The 26,967-nt window shown below is 47.8% G+C and overlaps 1 protein-coding gene across 1 annotated transcript; it reads left to right on the top strand.

Moving 5' to 3' along the window:
* LOC134007408 (fidgetin-like) lies at positions 1 to 25,150 on the top strand. The gene is made up of 3 exons (XM_062446849.1): positions 1 to 146; positions 1,027 to 1,060; positions 21,197 to 25,150. The coding sequence occupies exons 2-3, from the start codon at positions 1,033 to 1,035 to the stop codon at positions 23,398 to 23,400; spliced, it is 2,232 nt and encodes a 743-aa protein (XP_062302833.1). The 5' UTR covers positions 1 to 146; positions 1,027 to 1,032; the 3' UTR covers positions 23,401 to 25,150.
* Positions 25,151 to 26,967: the final 1,817 nt, after the last annotated feature.

Here is a 26,967-nt window from a genome sequence, read left to right as displayed (position 1 = left end):
TGGCAGTGGCTGTGGTCAGTGTTTCCTGCGCAAACTTGGAATGCTTTCAAACCGCACACAGCCGCGCTTAACCCAATCACCCACAATCAGTAAACACTTGGGATCGATGTTCCTTTAACCCGGAGGGGGACCTGTAGCACACACAGGTAAGGCTTACATAGGACGGATTCTGCTATGTCCGCAGTTAAAGTAGTCTAGACCAGCAGGAGGAGGCTACGGACGGAACTGGCAACGGTCTGTCGGATCAACCACCACCTAGCAAAGGGCATTCCTACGTTACAATAATGTGAATGTAAACATTCCTGTTTAAAAATAAGTTTCGAAAATTGAACGTGATCGGGAGGACACGTTTAGAAGAAGCGTGTTGGACCGTTTGCGCTTTGGGTTGATTTGAACGGAATGGTCACAGACCAGTGTCCGTCAAAACGCCTCACTGGTCAATGTCTCCATTTAATTTCATGTGTGGGGCTGATAATCAAATTGTTTCACAGCATTTTTTACGTATGAATTGTGCTTGCTGGGGTAACAACAAGTATGGGATGCATCTTTAGGATGAGCGGGTACAATGTCACAGTTCTGGTGACATACCGTCTATTTTGAAAGCACGCTCGGGAGTGGGCTAGACTTGAACCAAAAACCGGGGGATTGGTCGGGATCAAAGCACGGGCGTTTAGTTCTCCTCGAGCTCTCATACCGTACCACTTCAGATAGCGTAACGAGATTACAGCCAGCGCGCGATCATCGGCTGCAAGCTGGCGAAGCATGGTTATCTGTGTGTCGCCCCCCCCCCCTCCTCCTCCCCCCTCCCTCCGTAGCGCCATTCAGCAGCGCTCGGGCTCACTTTCCTAATGATATGCATGTAGGTTAGATGAGTATTGAGTATTGAGTAGCCTACCTGACGGGCCTCGCATATCAGCCGGCTGAAACACGAGAGAATAGAGAGGAAGTCTTAAACAAGCCTGGGAAATCCCACTCTTTCACATTACTGTTTAAATGCTCTCTCCTCTCTTTCCCCGTTATCCACAGCGAGACATGATCAGCAGCAGCAGCGGCGCTTATGGTACGTGCTTCCAACATTTCTAAAAACATTTTACTTGATTATCGGATGTTTTGCGTGTGTCTGTGATTTTTTTTGTAACGTGTGAAATATACAATTTTTTCAACTACACATGCTCTCGGGGTACATTTATGCATGTTTGTGTTGTGAGTTTGTGTTGGTTGAATCCATCTTAGAATGTTGTTCTATACGTTTACTTTGACCTAATCTATCATTTATATTTTAGACCTTCATGTGTGACGAATTTTAGGCCTATGATTGTATTTAATTGTAATGGGTGTGGTAAATAAAAGAAACCATACTGCGGAATCTTCTATGTGGAACAGTGAACAGTTAAGTAAACTTACAATTAGTAGGAAAATTAATGTAATTTTTACACAAGTTTTACACCTTTTTTTGTAATAAATGTATTCTATCCCGGCTACGGTATTAGTAGGGACATACAACAATATGTGTCTAATGTCAATTTAGGTAATGATTGATTGGATAAGAAATGACTGGTCTCAGTGTAATCACGTTGTTTTGGTTGTGATTTAAGCCATGACGAAAGGGATTCGTCGGAAATAGCTGAATTAATCGTGCTGGAGTTATATATAATAATAAAAAAATATTTAATTGAATACTTAAGATCAGTATAGGCTAATTGTTATCTGGCAAACTTACACCCACCACAACACACCCGCTAATTTGTATGAAATGTGTTTGAGAGACAAAACTGACATTGAGATCAGGAATATAATTGCAGAATCAAAACACTTTTTCTTTGCCACAATCAGTCGACATGAACATTAACTAGCATGTATGCAGTAAACACGCAGTAGATATAACATTTATTGTGTTTGAAAAAACATTTGAAATGAAACCTTCAAAAACAAGTGTTTGAATTTTTGTTTAGTGTCAAATAATTTACAATTGTTTTATTAACCGTACATTTGCTGACTTGATATTGGCTGGTTTTAATTGCATTCATAGTTTGACATATTTTGCTTCAATATTATTCACATTTGAAGAAAGATTAAATACTAATAGGGTTTCAGCACAACTAAAGGTATCTCTCTCTCTTTCTCTCTCAAGCACACACATTCTGTGTGCATATAATGAATCTTGTACACACATACAAGCCCTCCCCTTCCCTCTAGATATATATTTTTCTCTTCGTGAGATGTGTGGTCAATAACACATGGACTGACATCACCTAATGCTTGGTCTTGAGACCTTGTCTCACAGAACACGTAGACAACAAACCATAAATATAGTATTTGCAATCATTCTGATTCAATACTTCGAACGTGAATACGCAGAAACAAGAACAGATTCTTGGTTCTCACCGGTATGTAGATCCAAATTATAATATCACGTTAAATTTAGACTCAGGACAATCACTTAGTTTTTCTCCTAAAACATCTCTTTGTGTGTAGTTTTAGTGTTGTATGTGTAGCATGAGCTCCTTCTCGAGGGTACATGACTTATACATGAGGGGTGTGATCTGGAATTATACACAACCAGGCCTAGCTCTGTGCTCCTGACAGTCCGTCAAGGATTCAGACAGACACGTCTCCTAGACAGCAAAGCCAAACATGTCATTTTAGTACTTCTTCTAGGTGCAAGATATCTTGTTCGATGCTGCATCAAACTAAACTGTCTAAGTGTTGAATACACTGCTGCAGCTTTGCTGTTTTCCTTGCGTTTTGCTTGGGCTGTTGGTAAATAATAAGGTTGACGTTCATAGCTGAGGAGCAGAGGTGGTTATTTTGGGTCCACCGGACCAGGATTCCATGTGCAGTTAGACTCGCAGAAGCCAGTGGACTACAATGCTACAGCTTCTGCTGTTGTTGCATGAGAACTGTGTGTGTGTGTGTGTGTGTGTGTCACTGTGTGCGTGTGTGTGTTTGTGTGAGTTTTTGCATGTATGTGTGTGTAATGTGTGTGTTTGTGTAAGTGTGTAATGCGGAGTGTGTGTGTAATGTGTGTATAATGCGTGTGTGTTTTCTCTATCTGTCTACATTGTATTTCTGAGTGTCTCGGCTCTCTTGTTTGTGCTTGAGTGTCTCGACGTGGGGATACTGTATGGATGCATTTATGGGCGTGTGGGTGTTTTATGTTTGTGTGTGTGTGCACCAGTGTGTGCGTGTGTACATGAAGCAGAGACACATTGGAATCACACAGGCGCACACTACAGTCCTCTGGCGCTGTGTTTCACATCTCCTCATCGCCACAGACTACAACTGACAGGAGCCATGAGTCCCTTCATTACGCTCATAACGTATCATTTTACATCTTTATCTGAAAGCCTCTAATAGACGCTCAAAGACTTAACAAAGACCAGAATAGGAGGCGGTTGAAGGGGATCTTCTGAAAGCCTGATACAGCCTCCTCACCCTTCATTTTATTTATCCAGACACAGACTTTTCCTGAAACGCTTAAACGAAGTGAGGAAGCTTCGCGGCCTGGCTCAGCCTCTCCCTCGGGGACGATAGAAAGAAATTAGCCCGACAGTTTCTATCAGTCTGTAATGTTTACCATTAAAGAAGCTGCTTTCTCCTTCCTCCAATCACTCACTGGGGCTTCCTGTGAGCCCGTGGGACTTGTGTCGTGGGGATGTAAGGATGAGGGATTCTGACGTACAGGACAAGAGACAGTTGTCAGCCTCTTGCGACCGTGTTTCTGGATTTCTCCTGTCTGGATCTTCTGACGGAGGCCTCTTCAAAGGACATCCAGGCAGGGTTGGCATCTTTTAGCAAATATGTTAAGTGTTGTCTTTTGTGATCTCTGTTAGCAAAGAGGAGCTGGACCCCCAGGGAGCCGGGCAAATAGAACACATCCCTCTCTGAGTCTCCGTCTCTCTGAGTGTCTCTCTCTCTGAGTCTCTCTCTCTGAGTCTCTCTCTCTGAGTCTCTCTCTCTCGCTCTCTCTGAGTCTCTCTCTGTGTCTTACTCATTTTGTTGCCCTCTCCTCTTTCTTTCCATACCTATCTATCTACTTCTTAGCTATCCCCCGAGCGATCCATCTCTCCCCCTCTTCTCTCTCATCCCCTCCCTCTGTCTCCGCTCCCCCTGTTCTCCCTCTCTCCTAGACAGCCAGAGTGTTTGTGGCAGCAGACTGGCTAGTCTTTGTCTGTCTCGTAGCGTCTACTGACAACTCTCTCTCACTGATCTAAGTTTGAGGCGCAGGAACAGCGAACAGCCCGTCGTGACGGTTACCGCGAGACGGGAGAGGAACGAGCACCACTCCTGAAATCCTTGACATCCTGTACCCTCCTTCCTTTCTCTCCTCCTCCTCCTCCTCCTCCTCCTCCTCCTCCTCCTCCTCCTCCTCCTCCTCCTCCTCCTCCTCCTCCTCCTCCTCCTCCTCCTCCTCCTCCTCCTCCTCCCCTCACTCAGAAAGCAGCCTGGCCTTCTCTAATATACATGTTAGTTTGTCTTTGTTTAGAAGCAGTTTAGTTGACATGCTGTCTGGGTTGATATGTTTGTGCTGTGTTATGATGACAGTCTTTGCCACGTGTTTGTAGCATGGCTACAAACTAGCTAGCTAGCTAAGCTTACACAATCTGTCTGCAGTGTGGAAGATACAGCAACCAAACTTCTGATTCAAGATCGTTTCAGCAGAGCAGACATTTTCCCCTCAGATTGTATCTCCCCCCCCCCTCTCCCCACAGTCTAAAGAGGACATTCAACTCTGATCCCTCAAACGTCAAAATTGGAATTAAAAGTATTAACTTCGCCCTGTGGATTTTGGAGTCCTTAAACTGTTTGAAGTTCCTCTTTTTACGTCATGCACCTTGATCAAATCAAATCTTTTTTTTCTTCTTTTTCTAAGCAATGCGTTGCCCATTTGGAATTTTAAACGGATAGATTTCACCCTGTGTTCTTCTCCTATCTCCGCTGCTCCTTCATTTCTCCTCTCTCACATATTTAAACAGTTGACTGACTCAACGGGGGAAAAGTTAAATATGCTAAAGACTTGATTTAAGCGTCCTCTCTGCACAGCCCGCTTCATTAGACCCCAACAGACACCAGCCCCAGATTATCCTGTACATTGAGTTTTCATACAGGGCCTCGACGATTTAATTAAGTTATTGCTGTGAAAGTCTTAAGTTAAATAGCACATTGATATGCATAGTGGCCGATGTTCATTTGTCTGGCAATGAGGAAAGTGCTTGAAGAAAGACTGCCTTAAAAAACCTGTTTAAAGACTTTGGTGGAGAGAGAGGCTGTCTTTCATGTGTTAGTCTGCCTGTGTGATCAGAGGGCGTGTGTAACTCAGGAGCAGGGAGAGAGGCAGGGGAGGCAGGGCTGGTGGAGAGAGAGGCAGGGCTGGTGGAGAGAGAGGCAGTGCAGAGAGGCAGGGCAGAGAGGCAGAGAGTTCTGCCATCTGGAGGAGGAGAGCATCTCCAGTCCAGTAAGTCACTGTTCAGCATATTCCTTTATCCAGGACTGCAAACCTGCACGTGTGTGTGTGTGTGTGTGTGTGTGTGTGTAAGAGAGAGCCTATGTGTGTGGGAGCCTGTCTGTGTGTGTGTGTTAATTTGGCAAGAGAAAGTATGTGTGTCTGTGTGTGGTACACACGCGTTTAGGTGTGCGTCTATTTGCCCCAGTGTGTGTGTGTGTGTGCACGCGTGTGTGTGTGACAGCTTGGCAGGATGCCAAGGAGTGGACACAAAGGACCTTGAGTGGCTGGGCGTGCTGTTGGCCGGGCAGCCTGTGGCCGTCTGCAGCACACGGCACAGGGACACAGGACACGCGGACAGACAGGAGACACGGAGCCTTCTGGAAGCGTGCGCATAGTCAGACTGAGCTGCAGGAAAGCAGAGGAGGCCACCCTGCTGAGAGAGAGAGAGAGAGAGAGGGAGAGGGGGGGAGGGAGGGAGAGGGGGGGAGGGAGGGAGGGGGAGAGAGAGGGAGGGAGGGGGGGAGAGGGGGGAGGGAGGGAGAGATAGAGAGAGGGAAAGGGAGAGAGAGGGAGAGGGAGGGAGGGGGAGAGGGAGAGGGGGGGAGGGAGGGAGGGGTGAGGGGGGGAGAGGGGGGGAGGGAGAGATAGAGAGAGGGAAAGGGAGAGAGAGGGAGAGGGGGGGAGGGAGGGAGGGGGAGAGGGAGAGAGAGGGAGGGAGAGGGGGGAGGGAGGGAGGGGGAGAGGGAGAGAGAGGGAGAGGGGGGGAGGGAGGGAGGGAGGGAGGGGGAGAGAGAGAGTAAGTGTGAGAGAAAGACAGAGAAAGAGAGTGAGGGAGCAAAGAGAGAGAGAGAGAGAGAGAGAGAGAGAGAGAGAGAGAGAGAGAGAGAGAGAGAGAGAGAGAGAGAGAGAAAACAGGAGGTGCAAGTTTCTGTTAGCCGCATCCCTAGAGTCTATGATATCTATTTATCTCTGATATTAAAAAAAAATCTTTAAAAATCTAAATGTGTGTGTATGGGTTGGCTGCTGCAGGGTCTGTTTTCTCTCCTGGCGCTGGGGTGGAGGGATACGCTGTGTGTGGTGGTGAGGTGTCGGTTGCCAGGTTTGGCCAGGTGGATGGACACATAGAGGAGACTGTGCTAATGATGGCATGGACTGAATAATGAGGCTCTCCACTCCCCGCGCTGCGCCGCCTCTTAAACCTGCTTCCATGCATTATCCATAAAGGAGAGGCTTGCATGGTATTGACTTTTGAGTAGGTGTCTGATTGTCGGTGGTTGGTTGAGTTTCAGGTCAAGTAGGCCGACTCTGTTGCTAGTAGATGTACCTTTGTCTGAGTGTTGTGATTAGCAACAGAAAATCATACTTGTTTGCATCAATACCGTCATCTTGGGTTGTTTTAGTAAAGACATTTTGCGGGATGTGTGTGTGGTTAGGGTTAGTGTGTGAGGTGTGTGGAGTGTTGTGTAATGTGTGTGTGGCGTGGTGTGTGTGTGGTCTGTGGTGTGTGTGTGTGGCGTGTGTGTGTGTGTGGTGTGTGTCTGTGTGTGGCGGGTTGGGTGTAAGTGAATATCCTACTACCTCCTCACACTGTTGAACAGCAAAACTTGGCCATCCTCTACCCCACGCCCGGCGACATGCATTTATCCTTTTAGCCACCGAGTCCTCTCAGCCAATGAGAGCCCTGGGAGGTCCCGATGACATGGTTACTAATGTGTGCTTTGGATAAAGGAGTGGCATTGTGTCCACCAAAACTCATAAAACTCTGTATGATTCAGCCATTGTCCTCAAATCGGTTTGCTTTTCACCAAGAACTCACATCTCGCTGCAGCTTAAGCTCTTTTGAGGCCGTCAGTGACAGATTCAAGTTCCTCTTTTGTTCGATTCGGGGAAGCTGCCAAGAGGGGGATATGCAGAATACTGTCGGACTGGGACGGAGGTGGGGGGGGTGGAGGGAGAGGGGGAGGGCATTGCCAACTGAGACTATTGAACTGAGTGAATGGGCCTTTCATATTTAAGGAGAATTACCCCAGACGCCATATTGTTGGCTCAACAACACTAAAGGCTCCCAACAAGGCTGGGATTGTAACTGAAAAATATAGCTAGTGCTGACAGATAGGGACTCTAGAAAAGTTAAAAATGATCATCCGGTCAGACCGCTGTTGCTTGCATTTATCTTCAAATATGGCGGTTCAGCTGTTTTATTGTGCATTTATATCGTCATCACAAAACACCTAAAACTTGTTGCTCGCTGTATTCCTAGAGCTGATATGATGCACCATACACCTTTGCCCAACCTTTGAATGCTGGATGTTTAATAATATTTTATTAATAATCTTTCTCAGCACAATTATTCTCCTTCTTAGCTATAGCTCAATTTACGTCATGCTAAATGTTTGTCCTAACGTCATTGGCTGCAAACAGCTGAAATAAAAGGAGTTTCCAACAGAAGTTACTGCAGCACACACAAAAAAACTGGCAAGGAGAGCATTAGTCCACTGTCGTCTGTCTGTCCCTCTACAGTGTCCTCCCTGTCTGCAGTTAGCGAGCGAGGTCTGCGCGCAGATTATCATGTCATCCCCCAGACTCGGTCACACATGCACGGAGTGTTAATCACGGCGGGAATCTGCGTCTGAAAGGCTGATCAAATTTATTGTTTGGCTACCCGGGACAGTAATGGGTGTTTAATTACTCAATAAAAGCGTTTTTATAGATTCCAGGCCTCCTGCTAGCTGGCAAATGGTATTGATCTGGCTGGGGGCGCAATGTGATACCGGTGAAGGAGAATTAGAGACACTCACCCTGTGCTTTCTCATTCATTAGTAGCGTGAGCCGGCGAGGCAGTTTAAAATATAGCATGGTATAGAGAGATCTCTGGGAAGGACTCATCTTTTATGTACATTCAGGTGCTTCTTACTGTTGTGTTTTGTATGCCGATGTTGGCCTTGGGTTCCGAACGCCCAGCCGACTCCTGCATGTTTGATGTGTGTCTGTGTAAAAGCCTAAACTATGTCTGCCTGTGTAAGCCGACTGCATTCCCTCCCTCTGTTCTGTAATTTGATTAAATCCTGTCTTCCCGTAAGGCTATATTCTTCTTTTTTTCAATCCCACCACAGATTATAGCAGTGTGAATTAAACATAGGAAGGACTATAGAAAATGGGGAATAGATTAGAAAAATCATCTCTTTTCTATGTGATGGACTGGTCTCTCTCTCTCTCTCTCTCTGTGTATGTGAGTGTATTTTGTTGTGAATGAGTGTTTGTGTGTGTGTTCAGTTATCCAGCTTCATCACTATATTAGATATACAGTCTACAGCTTTTGTTTCTAGATTCTAAAAGCTATCCTCAGTCTCCTGTCTAATGAGAGTAATGCAACAGCCTTGTTCACTAATCAAGAACAAAACGTCTTCTAACAAATAATTAACCGCGGTGATCAGCTTTTTAACTGTCTTTAGTCTGTCAACAATGTCAAGTACTCATGTGAAACCTAGTCCAGGTCTTTGTGAGAAAACAATATTTGACTCTGGAAGCATCTGGAACGTAGGACGTGAGAGACTGAGAGCCTCTCGCAACTCAGTCGAACCTCTGTCATCCACAACAGAAGCTTTGTTTTATCCAGCAACTACAGTTTGTGGGTCGATGACGTGGGAGTCAGATGGCTGAGTGGTTAGGGAATCAGTAATCAGAAGGTTGCTAGTTCGATTCCCGGCTATGCCAACCAAAATGACGTTGTGTCCTTTGGCAAGGCACTTCACCCTACTTGCCTCTGGGGGAATGTCCCTGTACTTACTGTAAGTCTGGATAAGAGCGTCTGCTAAATGACTAAATGTAAATGTAGATGAAGGGACTGTCGTGGTGCCCATCTGAGAGGCCCTGGCCTCGGGGCCCCGGCTCACTGTGGACAGACGTCAAGGGCCAGAGCGTGCGTGTCATGTGACTGATAACAGTGCATGTCCAAACAGGAAGTGTGATTTGTCGCGTGATTTGTCGAGAGGGATCCGTGGAATCGGTTTGAAAACGTCTGGGGTACTTCCTGAACACAAACACACCTTCCTACACACTCACACACACTCCCACCCCACACACACATGCATGCACACAGCTGCCTGCGTGTGCTGTGAACCAGTGAGGTATATAATCAGAATTTGCAAGGGGACAGGTCTATTGGTTAAGGTATCAATTGGCTGCCTGTCCACACCATTAGGCTAACATGGTGGAGAGGCAGGGAGAAGAGGTGGAGAGGGAAATGTAGTTTGTTCTTTTAGATGCTGAACGCATAATCTCTAGAATATCAGTTGTTGTTTTTCCTTCTCTTCCTCTCCCCCTCTCCCCCTCTCCCCTCCCGCCTCTCTCTCTGTCTCTCCCCTCCTTTCTCCCTCTCTCCCTCCACCAGTGCTTGGCTGTTCTCTGTGGATGAGTTCTTGAGGGAATATTGCTTTGAGGAAAGTGGTTGTGTGTTGTGTTTGTGTGTGTGTGTATGAGGGAGGGTGGCAAGCGTGTGTAAGAGTGTGTGTGTATGTGAGAGAGAGCGAGAGAGAGAGAGACAGAGAGGCAGAGAGATTGAGAGAGAGAGCGAGAGAGAGAGAGACAGAGAGGCAGAGAGATTGAGAGAGAGAGCGAGAGAGATAGAGAGTTAGACAGAGAGATAAAGATAGATAAAGAGAGAGAGAGAGACAGAGAGAGCGAGAGACATAGAGAGAGAGAGAGAGAGAGAGAGAGAGCGAGAGAGAGAGAGAGAGAGCGAGAGACAGAGAGAGAGCGAGAGACAGAGAGAGAGAGAGAGAGAGAGAGAGAGAGAGAGAGAGAGAGAGAGAGAGAGAGAGAGAGAGAGAGAGAGAGAGAGAGAAAGAGAAAGAGAGAGAGAGAGAGAGAGAGAGAGAGAGAGAGAGAGAGAGAGAGAGAGAGAGAGAGAGAGAGAGAGAGTAAACAGCATCCTGCTCTCTGGGTTAGTGACTCTTAAAGAAGCGGAGCAGGAGGATGGAGCTAAACTAGGGTTGGGGACCACATGTATACTTTTTACACACGCGCACACACACACACACACACACACACACACACACACACGTACAAACACAATAACAAAATGTCATTTAAAAGTGCTAGACTTTTCAAATTTTTGCTTATTGCACTTGTTTCAAACAATGTGTGTGGCTGTGTATTACATGTGTGTTTGTATCATGGTTTATATTTATCTTATAGGATAACTGTGATGCTAGGAAGGCTCCAGTGTACAGCTCTGGTGTAGATAACTGTACAAGTAAATGTGATTACAATAGAAAAATCAATATATGGTGACACACTTCTGGTTGATGTCACCTGAGTCGGGTGTGTGCGTGTGCGTGTGTGCACAGGCCTGCATTTAGTGTATGTTTGTGCATGCCTGCTTGCATGCGCACTTACGTGTGTGTGTGTGTGTGTGTGTGTGCATTCGGTGTGTGTGAGAAAGAGTGTGTGTGTGTATCACCTCAGTCATACGAGAGCAGGCCCAGGCTGTTAACTGGACAGCGTCTGCTGTCAGCCTTTCTCTCTAACTCTATTAGGGATATTATTGATTGCTCATTATTACTGTTCCCTGAAAGATGAGCCTCCCTTATGACCACATTAAACATGCTCACTCTCCCCACTCTCTCCAGCTGCCGCCAGCCCACCGCAACCTAGCGCTTCTCTCCTCAGAGAGACCACATCAAGGAGCTAGACGTTTTGTCATCTACCCAGATATTTTGTTTTACCGTCTGATTTGCTCTGCAGACCGTTTTTGGTGTGTATGTGTTTTTTTTTACATACCTCGCTTATGCCTCTCATGCCTCAGAAAATGGTGATGAGTGACTGAGACTGTGTGCGAATTTTGTAGTTTCCGTGTTTTATCCACAACTATGAGGTGACGAAACTTGAGAGAGTTGTTTCTCACTTAGCCCAGAACAGAAGAGTGAATTCTCCCAGCAGACTGTAACACACCCTGCGCATGGGAGGAAGTCCCAGGGGGGGCCACATGACCCCCCAATCCTGGGAAAAATAAGATTTGCCCCCCCCCCCCCCCCTGTTTAAAGTAATTTCAATATTAATAATACGCAATGAAGGCACTTGTGCTGATTATAGACACATAATAAGCGTTTTTAAGTTTAATGTAGGCGATGTGTTACAGCGAAACTTTTGGTGTGTTTCCCCTCCAGGAACATCTCTTGAGAAAACTTCTATGTAATATCAGATTTCCGCCCCCGACACACACACACACACACAGCGTTAATTGGAAGGACTGGATTATGTTTTCTGTGATTGTTTAGAGAATGACAGGCTGTCCGTGTGTGTTCTCAGATGAGCACTGAATCACAACCGACGCCAGCGTACAGAGCGATACCTCTCTCCACGGGACCAAACACTTGCTGCTTCTGATAAAAGTTTGGAAGCGAGTGCTCGGTCAGAACCTGCAGAGGCTGTCTCCGTGTCCTCTCACCGTCGTTATGAATAATTCAGCAGAATCGACTGCGTCAGTTGAGTGTAAGAAGCTGATGATACACTAGCTTGGTATTCAGCACCACAAACTTACTGGATGTCCTCACAGAGACAAACTGATCTAACTCTGACTCCAGCAGTGTGTGTGTGCGCGTGCCTGTGTGTGCGCGTGTGTGTGTGTGTGTCTAGGCCTGTCCCTGTGTGTTTAAGTCTCCTAGACGGCAGACTTGAGAGTTGTAGTGAGAATCTCTTGCCCCCTCGACACATCCAGCTCAGACTCAATGCCACAGATCGATCGGTGTATTGATTCACTGTTTGAGTGTTTAGACAACCTGTGCGAATTCCAGCATAATGAAATCTAGACTGTAGTCACAGCAGAGGTATGTGTCCAAGTGTAATTGATCTTAGAAATAGTCTACATGTTAATATATGCATTTGTTTTTTAAACACTTTTCTTTGCAGTAGCTTTTGAATTTTTGCCTGATCATTTTCTGGCACCCTGGGTCACCATATCCCCTGTATGTGCACACACACACACAAACACACAGGACAAACGTGTTTCGCAGATATGTGCTGGTTGGGTTGAAGCCAACAGGACCAGGTTTCAGGTGCTTCCTCGTGTTTAGGAGGGTGTGGATGATTCTGAGTGGATGATCCTGAGTGGATGATCCTGTGTGCAGGAGGTATGGGTAGGAGTTCTGTCAGAAGTTCAACAGGACAGACATAACCTGGCTGTGGTAGCTTCTAATCTCTGCCAACTCCTGTTTGGAAGAGAGCTGTTGAAGTCTGTCTCCGACTACCTAGCATGGCTGGCTCTCTCTCTGCTAGCATGGCTGGCTCTCTCTCTGCTAGCATGGCTGGCTTTGTCTCTCTGCTCTTGTCATCATTTAACAAGCTATAGTTAGCGCTAGCTAACCCCTTGACAGGGAACTCTTCCATTTCACAACACGACTGCTGTTTTAGACAGTATTCTCACACACACACACACACAAACTCATTCGCAGATGGAGTCACTTTGATAGTCACGCCTGGGCTGGCTGTCTGCATGGAAGTCATGAGTCACACACACACACACACTCACAGTTACACACACACTTACACGCTAGTGACAACAAACATGGTGATGCATCATTGGTCATCTGCTGGTGTTTCTCATGACTGGAGATGGAATCAGGATGGTGTCCATTCATCCAGCCCTCTTCTAAAGCCTGCATCCCTTCCTGACTGCTGCCATGGAGAGGGACAAGACTGCATGTGTGTGTTTGTTAGTGTGTTTGTTAGTGTGTGTGTGTTGTGTGTGGTCGTTCCTGCGTATATGGATATTTCCGCAAAAAAAGAAAAGAAAAAAGAATATCAGTTTTAACTGCAATTCGATTCCCCAGATCAATATTTTGGTACCTGACATTAAAAGCTCTGAAGTGTTATTTGCGGAATGAGATTTGTGAATTTGTTACTGTTTCTCCTCTTACTCCAACTGTAAGTGCAACCTCCTACGCCGGCGTTTTTGTTGTGCTTTTTCACGTTGTGTGGATATTCTCAGAGAGGCGCATTAGAATAATGAGGGAGCATTCTCCTCCACAGAGACTCTTACCGCTGTCGCAGTAACGACCCCTGAATAGTTGTTTTGGATTCAGCCATCAAAGTCTCTCCAAGCACAGGATAGATAGGTACTTCCAGAAATGAGTCACTTGAAAATGATCATCGCCACGCCGTATAAGATAATGGATAACCATTACACTCCATGTTCTCTACCTCCTCACCCACACAACGCCTGCTCTTGAAATATGATGCATCTACTGTGCTTAGTGAGCACTTAATGTCCGAAAGCACCGTGTTTGTCGTGATTTACAACCGCGCCGGCGGAGGAGTGCGTCGTCGGCGTATAGTGGTGTGTCTCGCTCGTTCACTCAATAATTATCTCATTTTATTTACGCAGACAGACAGTTTTAGTTGAGGTGAGAGGCTGAAGCGCTATTATCTGCCTGGCCGCTCTCCTGGATAAACCCTCAGCAGTCCCCCCCCTCACCCCCCCCCCTCTCCCCTCACCCCCCCCCCCCCGCCCCTCCTCCCCGCCGAATGACGTCCTTCATGTCGAGGACTTTTCAAAGTTTCGCCGATCGGCGGCTCTCCAAGGAAAGCATCCTCGAAACAACCTGTACGTTGTCACATGAAGAGAAAGAGAAAGAGAAAGAGAGAGAGAGAGAGAGAGAGAGAGAGAGAGAGAGAAAGAGAAAGAGAAAGAGAAAGAGAAAGAGAAAGAGAAAGAGAGAGAGAAAGAAAGAGAAAGAGAAAGAGAAAAAAAGAGAGAGAGAGAGAGAGAGAGAGTAAGAGTTAAAAACACTGGTTCAACATGGTGACTCTCCTCTGCTGGTAACCCAATCAATGTGGTTCTCTTAAAGGATTAGGCCGCCTTGCAGAAATCTATTTTAATTACAAGACACACAGGTAAACAAAGTGGAGGTGGTCTGCAGATATGGATCCGGGTGTACGGGGTATATCAATACCACCTAGCCCCCCGTTAACCCCGGGACAACCTACAGAACGGCCCTCTCCACGACACCACGGAGAACGTGTTGTCACGGCGACCCGCCGGACAGGTCCGAGAGGGAATGCCGATGAGGCCCGCTGAGATCAGTCCAGACACCTTGTTTTACTGCCTGGTCTGAGAGCCAGCGGAGCAGAGCATGTACTGGGGGGTTTCTGTGTGTGTGTGAGTGTGTGTTTAGAGAGGAGCAGGTAGATAGAGGTCATTTAGCCAGCTGAGGATCACACCAGCGGCGCAAAGCATCATGGGTGTTTCTAGCGGAGCCAGTCGATGTGACTCATCAGCGAGCCTCCGCCGCGGGCGCCAGCAGAACGGCCTTCCTGACGGACAGCGGAGATGGCATTACAGATGAATGCCAGGCTCATGTGTGCTGGTTCCTCAACGCCACTCTCCTCTCACCACCCCTCAGAATATCTCTCAATTTCCTCCCCGACTGCCAAGAGAAGACATGCTCAGTTTCCTTGATCTGGAGCATTTAACTGCGCCCTGCTATTTAACCCAGATGTCTATTAGTTTGCCCAGTAAAAAAAAAAAAACAGGGTCAATGCATTCTATCCGATGGTGTTTAGTCAGACAGCATCTTTCCAGTGTAATGAAGACCTAAATTGCTTGATTCCTACATTAACAAACAAATGTGGGCAAACACATTTCTAAATGTCACATTGAGGTATTTTCATAGCTGAGATCCCTCACCTCAAACTGTTTGTTCATTTCAGATATGTAATGGTTGGAAATTATAACAAAAAGTAAGAGTAAATCCAAATGTAGTATTCCAAATAAATACCTAATTCAAACTGTCAAGATGTTCTGATATTGTAAATCAGATACAATTCTTAAATTTCCAGCAGGGTTGTCATGATGTTGATCGCCTCAGTCAAAACAGTCTTTGTTAAAATGACAGCACGTCGCCTCTTTCAACTTGTGTTTTTAAGCAGGGAAGTTGCTAGTCGTTGTCTGCGCCTTTTAACTCGCTCTGCCGGCCGCTGTCTTTGTTGTTGTTTCCTCGCCGTCTCGTCGTTGTCATGGTGCTGCGGAACAGCGGTGGGGCTCAAAATGCTTCAAAGAGCGCAAGTCTTCCTCAGGTTGTTGTTGTGTTATTATTGTTTTCCAGAAGAGACAAAGAAAGCAGTCATCAACGTTTTCACAAAGACAACGAAAGGGAATTTGTCATCGTTTCAAAAGCGTTTTTTCCCGCTTAAATTTGGGTCTGGTTCACACCGGGTCTGAGGACTGACAGACGGGTGGGCTTTCGTGACGAGGAGATCCAACACAAGTCACTCTGCTTATAGGTTCTTTCTGTCTTGCAGGTTTTAACTCGCTCCTCTAAGACTCTAAGGTCTACTTCAAAGCTACATTTACATATGAATATATCACCAAAACAAAATACTTAAAATACAACTTCCTTTCGTAGTCTTTGAGGTTTAAACCCTGATTATTTAGTCCACATTGGCTAAATCATCTGGAGGTGTTTAGGAAGCGTTGTGATGTGTGGCCAGACACACTGTTTACTGTAGTGCTACTGTGTAGTTACACATGACCATGAATCGAGTTAAGCTTTTTCGTTGGAACTAGTGAAGTAGTCATAGTTATAATCAACGCGCTGACTTCTGCATTAGATAAACAGCAGCAGTCTTGAATTCATTTGACCGAGTTAAATTGATGTTGGTACTATCAAGACTTCTTTTCAGGGACCCTAAAGCTGTATTTGTGTGGCTTCAGCCAATTAACCAAAACACTGGAACAATTTTGATTGCAGTGTTTGACACCGGTTCATGACTAATTACTTAATTAATTGCATTTTAGAGGACTTAATCACATTATTTGACACTGTAGGTAGTGTGCCAATACAGTGTAGCCTGTGGCTTAGTCTCTGTGTCAGTGAGGCTTCTCATTAACGAGCTAGTCCCGGGGTTGTTCCACACATACACACACACACACAGACATGTGTGCGTACACACACACGCACATTTAGGCATGGATGGATGTTACATACCTACCTACCCAAACACACACACATATGCGTGCACACACACGCACGCACTCAGTCACACACTGTTCCTCTGTCTACATGACTGATGTTTGAGATTAAGTGATGCCCTCTGGTCTATTTGACAAGGATTTGAATAACAGGCTGGGAAGATTTCCCCATTGAATAGGAAATTGGTCCGATATGATAAAGTTATCACTTGTCAAACTGTTCCCGACATCAATCTAGACCATCTCGTACACTGCGTTGTAGACCAGCCACCACTGATGACCTCCACAGTTTGTTGTGTAAACGGGTTTCCCAGGCACAGATGCAGAATGTTTATCCAGACGTCTGCGTTTCGAATGCACCCTTCTAAATCCCTCTTTTGAAGCGTGTGTACAGATCTTAATTATGACATCACAGGAATCTGTGATGTGCTTGTCCGTGTGTGTGTGTGTTTTCATGTTGAATCTCAGAGCAGAAATGCTTTAAAGAGCTCATTAGCTTGGTGCAAAGACATGTTTACTTCAGTGTGTATCAGGCAGCTGGGCAGTGCAGACAGAGCAGGCTGTAATGAGAGTGATTAGCAGCGCTCCGGCTCAGTCCGGAGTGGGAGGACCTCACTGCTTTAGGACGGGGGGGTGAGCGACGATGGATGACTCTGTGGACGAGTGAGCCATCTGACACACACACACACGCTCACACACACACACGCTCACACACACGCTCTCACACACACACAAGCACACACACGCTCACACACACGCTCACACACACACACAAGCTCTCACATGCATGCACGCTCACACACACACACGCTTGCTCACACACACACAGATGGAGAGAGACTCACTGCGTCTCACACGAGAGGTGTGGTGCCATCCACACCAGCCCTGAGAGAACAAGCCCATCATCTCCTGCTCTGTCTCCCCAGGACCACCCTACTGGTCCTGGAGAAACCCAGAGGTCAAAACATGGGAGTTCAAAGCATCTGCCCTCATCGGAATAACGTAGTGTAATCATTACTACCTTATTTAAATAGTGCAAGTTATCATTTGGCCTGCATTTACATAGCGATGCTAATCACTTTGGCCAGCTGGTAACCTCATTGTAGATGGAGAATTGAATGGAGCCTGACAATCTTTTAAATATGTTAGTTTTTACTGCTGATGGAAACACTGGTGTGGTGCTATATACCTTTTCTCTTGTTTTATTGGACTTCAGATAAATGCTTTCTCTCTCTCTCTCTTCTTCCCTTCCTCTCCCGCCCTCCAGTTCCCTAGCCAACCCCTGACTTTATCTTGCGGAGCCTCTCTCTTTCTCTCTCAATCCTTACTTTCACTCTCACCCAACATGTTTCTTTCTATTTAAAAGCTGACATCTGATTGACACTACCCCTAGCACACAGTAGTAGACAGCACCTGGCCCCTAGCACACACTAGTAGACAGCACCTGGCCCCTAGCACACAGTAGTACACAGCACAAAGACCCAAGTACACTCTAGTACACAGCAGTAGGACCCTAGTACACACTAGTACACACAAGTACACACTAGTACACAGCAGTAGGACCCTAGTACACACTAGTACACACTAGTACACACTAGTACACAGCAGTAGGACCCTAGTACACACTAGTACACCCTAGTACACACTAGTACACACTAGTACACAGCAGTAGGACCCTAGTACACACTAGTACACCCTAGTACACACTAGTACACAGCAGTAGGACCCTAGTACACACTAGTACACCCTAGTACACACTAGTACACACTAGTACACACTAGTACACAGCAGTAGGACCCTAGTACACACTAGTACACAGCACCGTGCCCCTAGTACATTCTTCTCCCAGGGGCCAGGAAGGAATCTTCAGTTAATAATAGAACCTTGAGGAGACAGAGACAGGGGGGGGGGACAGAGAGAGAGAAGAAGAAAAAGATAAAGGGATAAAGAAAAAGAGGAGAGGGAGGGGGGAGAGAGTGAGGGAAAGGGGGTCAGATGGAAAGTGCGAGAGAAATAGGGAGAGAAAGATATAGAAAGACAGAGAGAGAGAGAAATAGTGAGAGAGAGATCAGAACTCTGTGTCCATGCAGCTGTGTTGAAAGTGACTGCAGTGACTGAAAAGAGTCTGGAGGCAGAGTGAGAAAGGGTTTCACTCAGTAGCAACACAGTGCCATTACTGCAGTGATGAAGCAGCACAAGTGTCTAGTTAGACGTCAGTGATTTTATCCTTGACTCGTGTGATGAGTTTTTCCAAACTCTTGAGATGGTTGGTATATTATCTTGGTATTACTAATATCACAATAATTTTATACAATAATGTTTGTTGAAGAAGATCAATTTAACCTTGCAGCCAACATAATATGAACTACACTTACAATGCCTATGGTTTCTCTGTATTCACAGAACATTTGAAACTGTCTTCAGTCTCACACAAATGTTAACGATTCTCAAAAAGCTTTCGCACGAGAAACTGGAAAACATCCCCTTCCTACCCCACACATCCACATCCCCAAACCCCTCCTCTTGCTCTCCATCCCCTCTGTTCTTCCATTCGTTCAAGCGCAACACAATAATCCAGAAATACAATATCATCAACTAATTAAAAGAGCGTCCGGTTCGGGCTGCGTTCCTGGCTCATCAGCACTGTTTCTTTATCCAGCGAGCGTCTTGGTCATTATGGGGGGAATGTGACAGGCTTGCCAGCCATAGCAAGGCTCCCCTCGGCTAAAACCTTGTAAATTAACACAATTAGCACATCGTGAGCTTGCTAATTAGCTGCTGGCGTCTGCTGGTGGCGACCGGGGGAGAGAATCAGAGAGGAGTCTGGGGAATCCCCCTCGCTCTGTCACCAAACAAACACCACACACACACTTCAAGGGTGTGTTGGGTGTGTGCGCATGTGTCGGTGTGTGCGTGTTTGAGTGTGTGTTGGGTGTGTGTGTGCATGTGTTTTTGTTCTGTGTGTTTGGGATGTGTGTGTGTTAAAGCCAATACCACTCATGTAAAACCACACAACAAAGCGTTGCCGTGGTGCGAGGGGGTCAGTGTTCAACAAGCCCAGCGGAGGATTTCTGACAGGAGAGACACAACATCTAAGACCGGAACAGAGACATGAAGCATACCGGTACTGCTTCTAGTGTTTGTATGTCTGCGTGTACATCTGTGTGTGTGTTTGAATGTGTATTACTGTATGTGTGTGTTTGTGTGTGTGTGTGTCAGATCTGTATCAGTGTGTGTCTACGTCAGTGAATGTATCTTTAGCTGTGCGTGTGTTTGTCAGTGAGTGTATCTGTGTGTGTGTGTGTGTGTGTGTGTGGCTGTATCCGGATGTGAGTGTGCTCACCCGTATGCATGTGTGTGTGTGTGTGAAATCAAACAGGGTTCAATCTGCAGTGACGCTCCTGCGATTACGCTGGCCGGCCTTTGATAGAGTCATGCTTTGATAGTGAGATGACTGTGGGTGAGTGTGTGTGTGTGTGTGTGTGTGTGTGTGTGTGCAGATGCTGTCGGGGGATTAAAGGGAACAGAGGCTCTTGAGTCTCAGAGGAAACAAAAAGATTGGTCTAGGGGAGTGAAGTGTGTGTGTATGTGTGTGTGTGAGGTAGATCGAGGACGGAAGAGAGAGGGATGAAGATACGATGGGTAATGAGAGAAGATGTGCAGGAGAGAGAGAGAGAGAGAGAGAGAGAGAGTGTGTGAGAGAGAGAGAGAGAGAGAGAGAGAGAGAGAGAGAGAGAGAGAGAGAATCGTTGGGGATAAATAAATAGAAAGCAGGAAAGGCAGAGAATGAAGGAAGGAAAAGAGCAGAAAGACAGTGAAGCCTTGAGACACATGGTGTTGCAATTCATACCCAGCTGTGACCCTTGTGTGTGTGTGTGTACGTGTGTTTGTGTGTGTGTCCGTCAGCGCGTCTGTGTGATGAAAGCAGCAGAGCGACGCCGGCGGGGGGAGATTGCTTTGCGGCTCTCAGCGAAGCGCGCTTTCAAACCCATCTCCGGCAGGCCAAGATGAGAGAAGGATTATAGACTGACCTGCCTTGTCTGTGTCATATTGGTCTGTGCGGGGTGCATTATTTACACCTAACCAGACCCAGTGGCCAAACAGGACCAAAGCCTCCTGTAGAGAACCTGTGTCCTTCATGTGATCTGTTCATGTGGACCACTGAGGAGAACCTGACTGCCGAGTCAGGTCCAGCGTCCAGATGACCGGACTGTAAATAATCTGAAGTTCTGGTCAGACGTGACAATGATGAATCGGCCTAAAGGGCAGTTGGCAGTTTCAATTAAAATGTTAATTCTGTCCCAAGTGTTACGTAAAAGTCACGTAAAAAGGCGATTTTTCAACAGTTGATTCATGTCATAATAATTAGGGATGTAAAATAATTTGCAATGTTTATTTAGATCAAAGCGATTTTAATATGTTTTGTTTTGCCACACAGGTTATCAATGCCGTCAGAATAGGAGATTAGCAGTTTCCGCTTTTGAGCTGGCATTGCTATTATGAATTTCTTTTTCTTCAGCATGCCTTATTTTTCATCATGCCTTATTAATTTTCAGTTATTGCAGCAGTGAACTACAACAACAGAATCATATTACCTTGCATCTTTTGTCATCTGGCTAGCTGCTCTGGCTAGCTGCCCCCCCCCCCCCCCACACACACACACACCCCCATACATCACTTTGAACAAAAACTAAACAAATGAATAATGATTCTGCTCCGATGGTTCGTCCTCTCGTCCGGTGTCATGGCTGACGTTCCTCCCTGTGTCTGTGTCTCCTCAGGCATTAAGATGCAGTGGACCCCAGAGCACAGCCAGTGGGCGGAGCAACACTTCGACATCTCCTCCACCACGCGCTCGCCGGCCCACAAGGCCGAGGCGTACCGGGGGCAGCTGCAGCGCGGCGCCGCCTCCACCTACCAGTACTCCTGGGCCAATGACGACATCTCGGCGCTCACCGCCTCAAACCTGCTGAAGAAATACGCTGAAAAGTACTCTGGGATACTGGAGCTGCCGTACCCCGAGGGTCTGGGCGGGGGGCGGAAGGGGGAGGGGGAGGCCTGGCAGGAGGGCGTGTACCCCATGGGGTGTGTCCCCGAGGGGTTGTCGGTGAGGAAGGGGGGCGTGGCGGCCGATGTGGGCGCGGGTCTGTGCAGCTCTCCTGGTTTGGCGTCCAGCGCCCTGACAGAGCCCAGCTACTCCAACAGCAGCTGTGGGAGCCACGCCCCCTCTGCTCTCCACCCGTCTGCCCTCGCCCCCTCTCAGGAATACGGGCCCGGCTACAGCGGCTCCTACCTCCACCCTGGCTACGGCTCCCAGACCGCGGCCCCTGGCCTTCCCTCCCCGCTGCACAGCTCCAGCCTCCTGCAGCCTCCTCCTCCACCCGCTCACCCCACCCTGGTCCCCGCCTACAACGCGGGGTCCCCAAATCTCTCCAGCTACAACTACCCCCCGGCGGGTTACCCTACCCAAAGCTCTGTGGGACCTGGATACACCCCTGGAGGGGCTCCCCCTCCCTCCTCCTACCTCCCGTCAGGCATCGCTGCCCCCACCCCCCTGCCACCCTCCTCCGCCCTCCCAGGTTACCCCTACCAGTCCCACAACCTCCCCCCCATCACCCCAACTCCGCTCAGCAGCAGCCCCGCCAACTCCCTGAAGAGGAAGGCCTTCTACATGACGGGGCAGGGAGAGATGGATTCCTCCTATGGTAATTTCGGCTACAGCCAGGCGAGGGGGGCTCCAGACAGCCCCATGTTCAGGATAGGAGACTCCAACGGCGGGGAAGGCAGCGGGTTTGACAGGAGCTCTGAGAAGTCGTCCCTGCCGTTTAATCCCCAGAAGCAGTCCATGTCCTCCGAGCAGCAGTCCAGGAAGTTCAGCGGGCAGACGTCAGGGCCCCTGACCCCTCCGTCCTACCCCTCCTCCTCCTCCCTGGGGGCAGAGCGATCCGCAGACTCCCTGGCCAGCTTCGCCTCCCCCTCCCTGAGTGAGCAGGGTGCGGAGGAGCACAGGCTCCACCTCTCCCACGCCCTCTCCGCCTCCTCCTCCTCCAGGCCGGCCGAGGAGCAGCTGAGGAGCAGCGACCCTCACCTCCTGGACATGGTCACCTCAGAGATCCTCCAACAGGGCCCCCCGGTGGACTGGAGTGACATCGCAGGCCTGGAGCAGGCCAAGGCCACCTTGAAGGAGGAGGTGCTGTGGCCCATGCTGCGCCCTGACATGTTCAACATGGCTGCCGCCCCTCGCTGCGTGCTGCTGTTCGGGCCGAGGGGCACCGGGCGAACGTTGCTGGGCCGCTGCCTGGCCAGCCACATGGGGGCGCCGTTCCTCCAGCTCAGCGGCTCCACGCTGGCCACTAAGTGGCTGTCAGACGGGGAGAAGATCCTGCGGGCGTCCTTCCTGGTGGCACGCTGTAGACAGCCCTCCGTCCTCTTCATCAGCGAGGTGGACATGCTGCTGTCGGCCCAGCTCAGCGACGAGAGCCCCGTCACCCGGCTGAAGGCCGAACTCCTGACCCAGCTAGAGGCTCTCCTCCTGGGGCAGGCGGACGACGGCGCCGGCCAGGTCCTGGTGGTCTGCTCCACCAGCAAGCCCCAGGACATGGACGAGGGGCTGCGCAGGTACTTCGGCCGTCGGGTCCTGGTGCCGTTGCCGGATTTGTCGGCCCGGCACCAGTTGGTGAGCCAGCTCCTGTCCCAGTCCCAGCACAAGTTCTGCCTGAGCGAGGAGGAGCTGGTCCTGCTGGTCCAGCGCACAGAGGGCTTCTCCGGCCTGGACGTGGCACGACTCTGCCAGGAGGCGCTGCTGGGCGTGCTTCACTCCTCAGCGCAGGGCATGGACATCGCGGGCATCATGCAGGGAGGCGCCATGAGGCCACTCACCTTTCAAGACTTCGACAGCGTCTTTTGCAAATTCCAGCCCAGTATATCGCAGAAAGAGATCGACACGTACACCGAGTGGAACAAGATGTTCGGTTGCGGCCAGTGAACGGACTCCCGGCCTCCAGAGAGAGGCGTCGGAAGTTCTCCCGTCCGGAGGAGTCGTGTCGTGGCGGAGGGAGAGGTGGGTTGAGACCGGCCCATGAAGACCTCACAAGCTGAAGTTTGAAACCCAGAGACATGGTTTGATTGAGAAGGGTTTGGCAGGTGACGAGCTGTTGTTTCACTAGGACGCTTGCCGTCGCTAAGAGTCAGGCATTGTTTACACATTTCAAAACAGGCCGCCTCCAGAAGATTCGGCCGTGTGAGTGACTGTATATATCATTCTGTTATCGTTCCTGAAAACTTTTGTTGGCTATCCAAGTGCCTGAAGTGGTGCTTTCTTATTTACATCTTTTCCTCACAATCTACATTCATGGCATGTGCTGATAATGAAGAGCTTTAACTTTAACTGCGAGTCTGAAACTAGAGACTTGCGGTTGTCGTTGTTGGAGATGGAACGTCTTCTCCTTGACGAGGAGCAGCAGTATTCTTCTGGGGTGATAGTACTCTGGACCCCGGCCTCATCCCTTTCGATCCTCCATCTGCAAAAACAAAACAAAAAATATACTCAGGAAAGTGTTTGTGAATTGTACAGTACCTCAAGACATCGCGACAAAAGCACTATGTTCTTCTGAGAGTATTAGACCGTGGTTTCGGACTTTGCGCTAGCTACCTGAGCAGTGTTTGACGGGGTCAAAGGGCAAGGAAATGACAATGAATGTACCAGAGTCGTTCTGGAAGGATCACGGGACTAAGTCAATAGTGAGATTTTACAGGTTTTGTTTTTATGCAGGTGCTGAAGCCAATATGTTACAGCCGACATGAACAAAGGTATACAAGTTTCATCCCTTCCACCGGTTTTATGAAACATTTAGCCCACTTTTTATTTTGGGAGGGGAAAGGTGAAGGAAGATTGTCGTAAGAGGTGTAGTAACAGAATCAGAAATGCCCTGGCCCCGGTGTCAGTGAGGCTAAACACAGGGAAGGTGTACGCCAGGAACAGAGAGCTCACCAAATAAAATAAAAAGCGAAAGGTACCGTCAAAGAAGTGAATTGCTTTGTATCTTCCTGTTGGGGCCTGGTACTCCGTGCTACGTTTAGGATCACATGCACCCCTGTTCTGTTCTACCTCTTCCAACGTGTCTCAACTCTCACAGGAAGCAGACCAGACTTGTCGGAGAGAGGCTTGCATTCCAAAAGCTAAAGGCTAGCCCAAGCTAACTAACCTTGCCAGATAGTTAGCTGGGGAAGCTAGCCAAGCTTTTTTTGTAATGAAGAAATGCTTTCATGTTTATTCATGATTTAGTTTGGAGGTCAAGTTAGCAGTTGGGGTTCTGTTCAGGTTTTTTGTTCCCGAAATGTGGATTGTGGCTCACTGGGGTGTTTCATTTGTGTTAAAAAAAGTGGGCATGCGTGAGATTGCTAGGGGGTGGGTGTAGTTCCGTGGTGGAGCCTTTGCCTGCAAAACAAGAGGTTGCAGGTTCAAACCCGTTGGGCATAGCTCTGGATAAGAGCTTATGCTAAACACATTGTTATTACTATCATAGTTGGATATATTTTTTAACCGACTGCTGTTGTAGACCCTGCTGAACCACAAGTCTACAAATCAGAGAGTTGGTATTTTGTTGGGCCTTTAAAGTCCTCTCTATCTGCATGTCACTCTAAGCACATGGAAGGGTTTAATTCCTCCATTTTAACTTATGTTTAATCCTGGCTCTTAAGATACACAAAGTATATGTACTGTGGCTTGAAGTGTGTGGCCTTTCTATTCCGAAAATGATTCATAGCCCATTGTGTTGCATTTGAATGTATTTAGTTTTTCCTATCTCCAGGAGATCATTTGCAAGCACTACCAAGGTGGCTTTGAAGTCCCTCTAGTCTTCTATCATATGACAGGTGCACTAAAAAAAATGCTCTATCATATTTGTGTGCATTTTTTGTTTATTTTTTTTATCACTGGCATCACTGCAGTTTTGGTGTACTGGGATCATCTGTGCCCATGCTAATTTCCTATGTGCGTTGTGAGTCATCCAATTAATGATTAAGAGCTATTTCCTTGTTTTTTGTTTCCATAGCAGCACTCGACAAGACGGAACTACCGTGTGGGTTAAGTTCTGTCTGACGTTTTAGAAAAGCGTCTAACTAGAAATATAGAAGTACAATTTCCTCTTCTCAGCCTCCAGGTCTTATGCACAGCTTTCCTGACTGCACCTGTCTCTCTCCGTATCCCGCGGGGGGGGGGGGGGTGGGGGGGGGGGGGTGTTGTCAGCCATCATCTATCCATTCATACAGCTTGAACACAGCAGCGTACACATACAGCCCAGACGTGGAGCACTGACCGCTTCTGAGGAGCACTGACCGCTTCTGAGGAGCACTGACCGCTTCTGAGGAGCACTGACCGCTTCTGAGGATGAACTTTCTGAGCTGCAACACACAGGAATGTGCCCCCCACCCCCCCCCCCAAAAAAATTGCATTTGAATCTCTGTCAGTTGTTTAAAATCCCAACACCTGATCCTTGTGAAAACTCATCCAGTGGGATCATTTAGGGAACAGACAATGGCGTCTGTGTGCGTTGACCTGCAGCCTACATGCATGTATCTGCTGCCAGTGTATCACTTCTGTACTTCACAGGCAAGATGAAAGGATATTGTGAGTGTGTGAGTGAGTGAGTGTGTGAGTGAGTGAGTGAGTGAGTGAGTGAGTGAGTGAGTGCGTGTGTGTGTGAGTGAGTGAGTGTGTGTGAGTGAGTCCGTGTGTGTGGGAGAGAGGAGAATGGAGGGAGTGGCGTCTGAGATTGTGTGTGTGTGTCACATGTGGGTGTAAATAACGCAGGCAGCACAGCAGCAGAGCAGGGAGGCTGCGGTGTATCAACAGGCTGACCTCAAATCAGTTTCCCAGAAGTCCCTCTGTCAGCAGAGCCTCTGGACTAAGAGCCTTGGTAACAAGAACACAGAGATGCATATCAAAACACAACGCAGACCTCCCATGTCATCTCTACTGCATGCCACAACCAAATCTGACTATCATTTGCTGCTTTCTCTAGTCTGCTTGATTTTTTAATGAAAAACGAAAACATATTGGAAAAAAAAAAGCTATTTTTTCGTTTGTTTGTTGCTTGTTTAATGTTGTTATATATTTTTTGCATCTTTTCTGTCATTGTAGCCAGACACGGTTCTGTGGAGATTCTCTACCTCATGACTACATACTGAACATATTCACACCATCCTGAATGTCATCAAATACTAGAAAAGGAGAGAGATGACAAGGGGGGCGAGGGAGCCTGGAGAGGCTGGGCGAGGGAGCCTGGAGAGGCTGGGCGAGGGAGCCTGGAGAGGCTGGGCGAGGGAGCCTGGAGAGGCTGGGCGAGGGAGCCTGGAGAGGCTGGGCGAGGGAGCCTGGAGAGGCTGGGCAGAACATGATGTCTGTGGTGAGTCTTAAGAGTCACTGCAGTCCCAACTTAAAGGTTTCTCTAAATGCATAAACCAATGTGTCGCTTTACTCTTTGGTGATCTGTAGTCCTGCGTGTGTGAATGTGTATATACAGTGTATGGGCACACTTTTTTTTGTTGATTG

Source organism: Osmerus eperlanus, chromosome 21 (genome assembly GCF_963692335.1).
Source record: "Osmerus eperlanus chromosome 21, fOsmEpe2.1, whole genome shotgun sequence".
NCBI classification, from domain to species: domain Eukaryota; kingdom Metazoa; phylum Chordata; class Actinopteri; order Osmeriformes; family Osmeridae; genus Osmerus; species Osmerus eperlanus.
This window is presented reverse-complemented; position numbering and strand designations above follow the sequence as displayed.

Bases quoted from the DNA above. Each gene is read 5' to 3' on its own strand.
- LOC134007408 (XM_062446849.1), top strand. From the start codon at position 1,033: ATGATCAGCAGCAGCAGCGGCGCTTATG. The intron at 1,061-21,196 runs GTACGTGCTTCC...GTGTCTCCTCAG, and splicing joins CAGCAGCAGCGGCGCTTATG to GCATTAAGATGCAGTGGACC.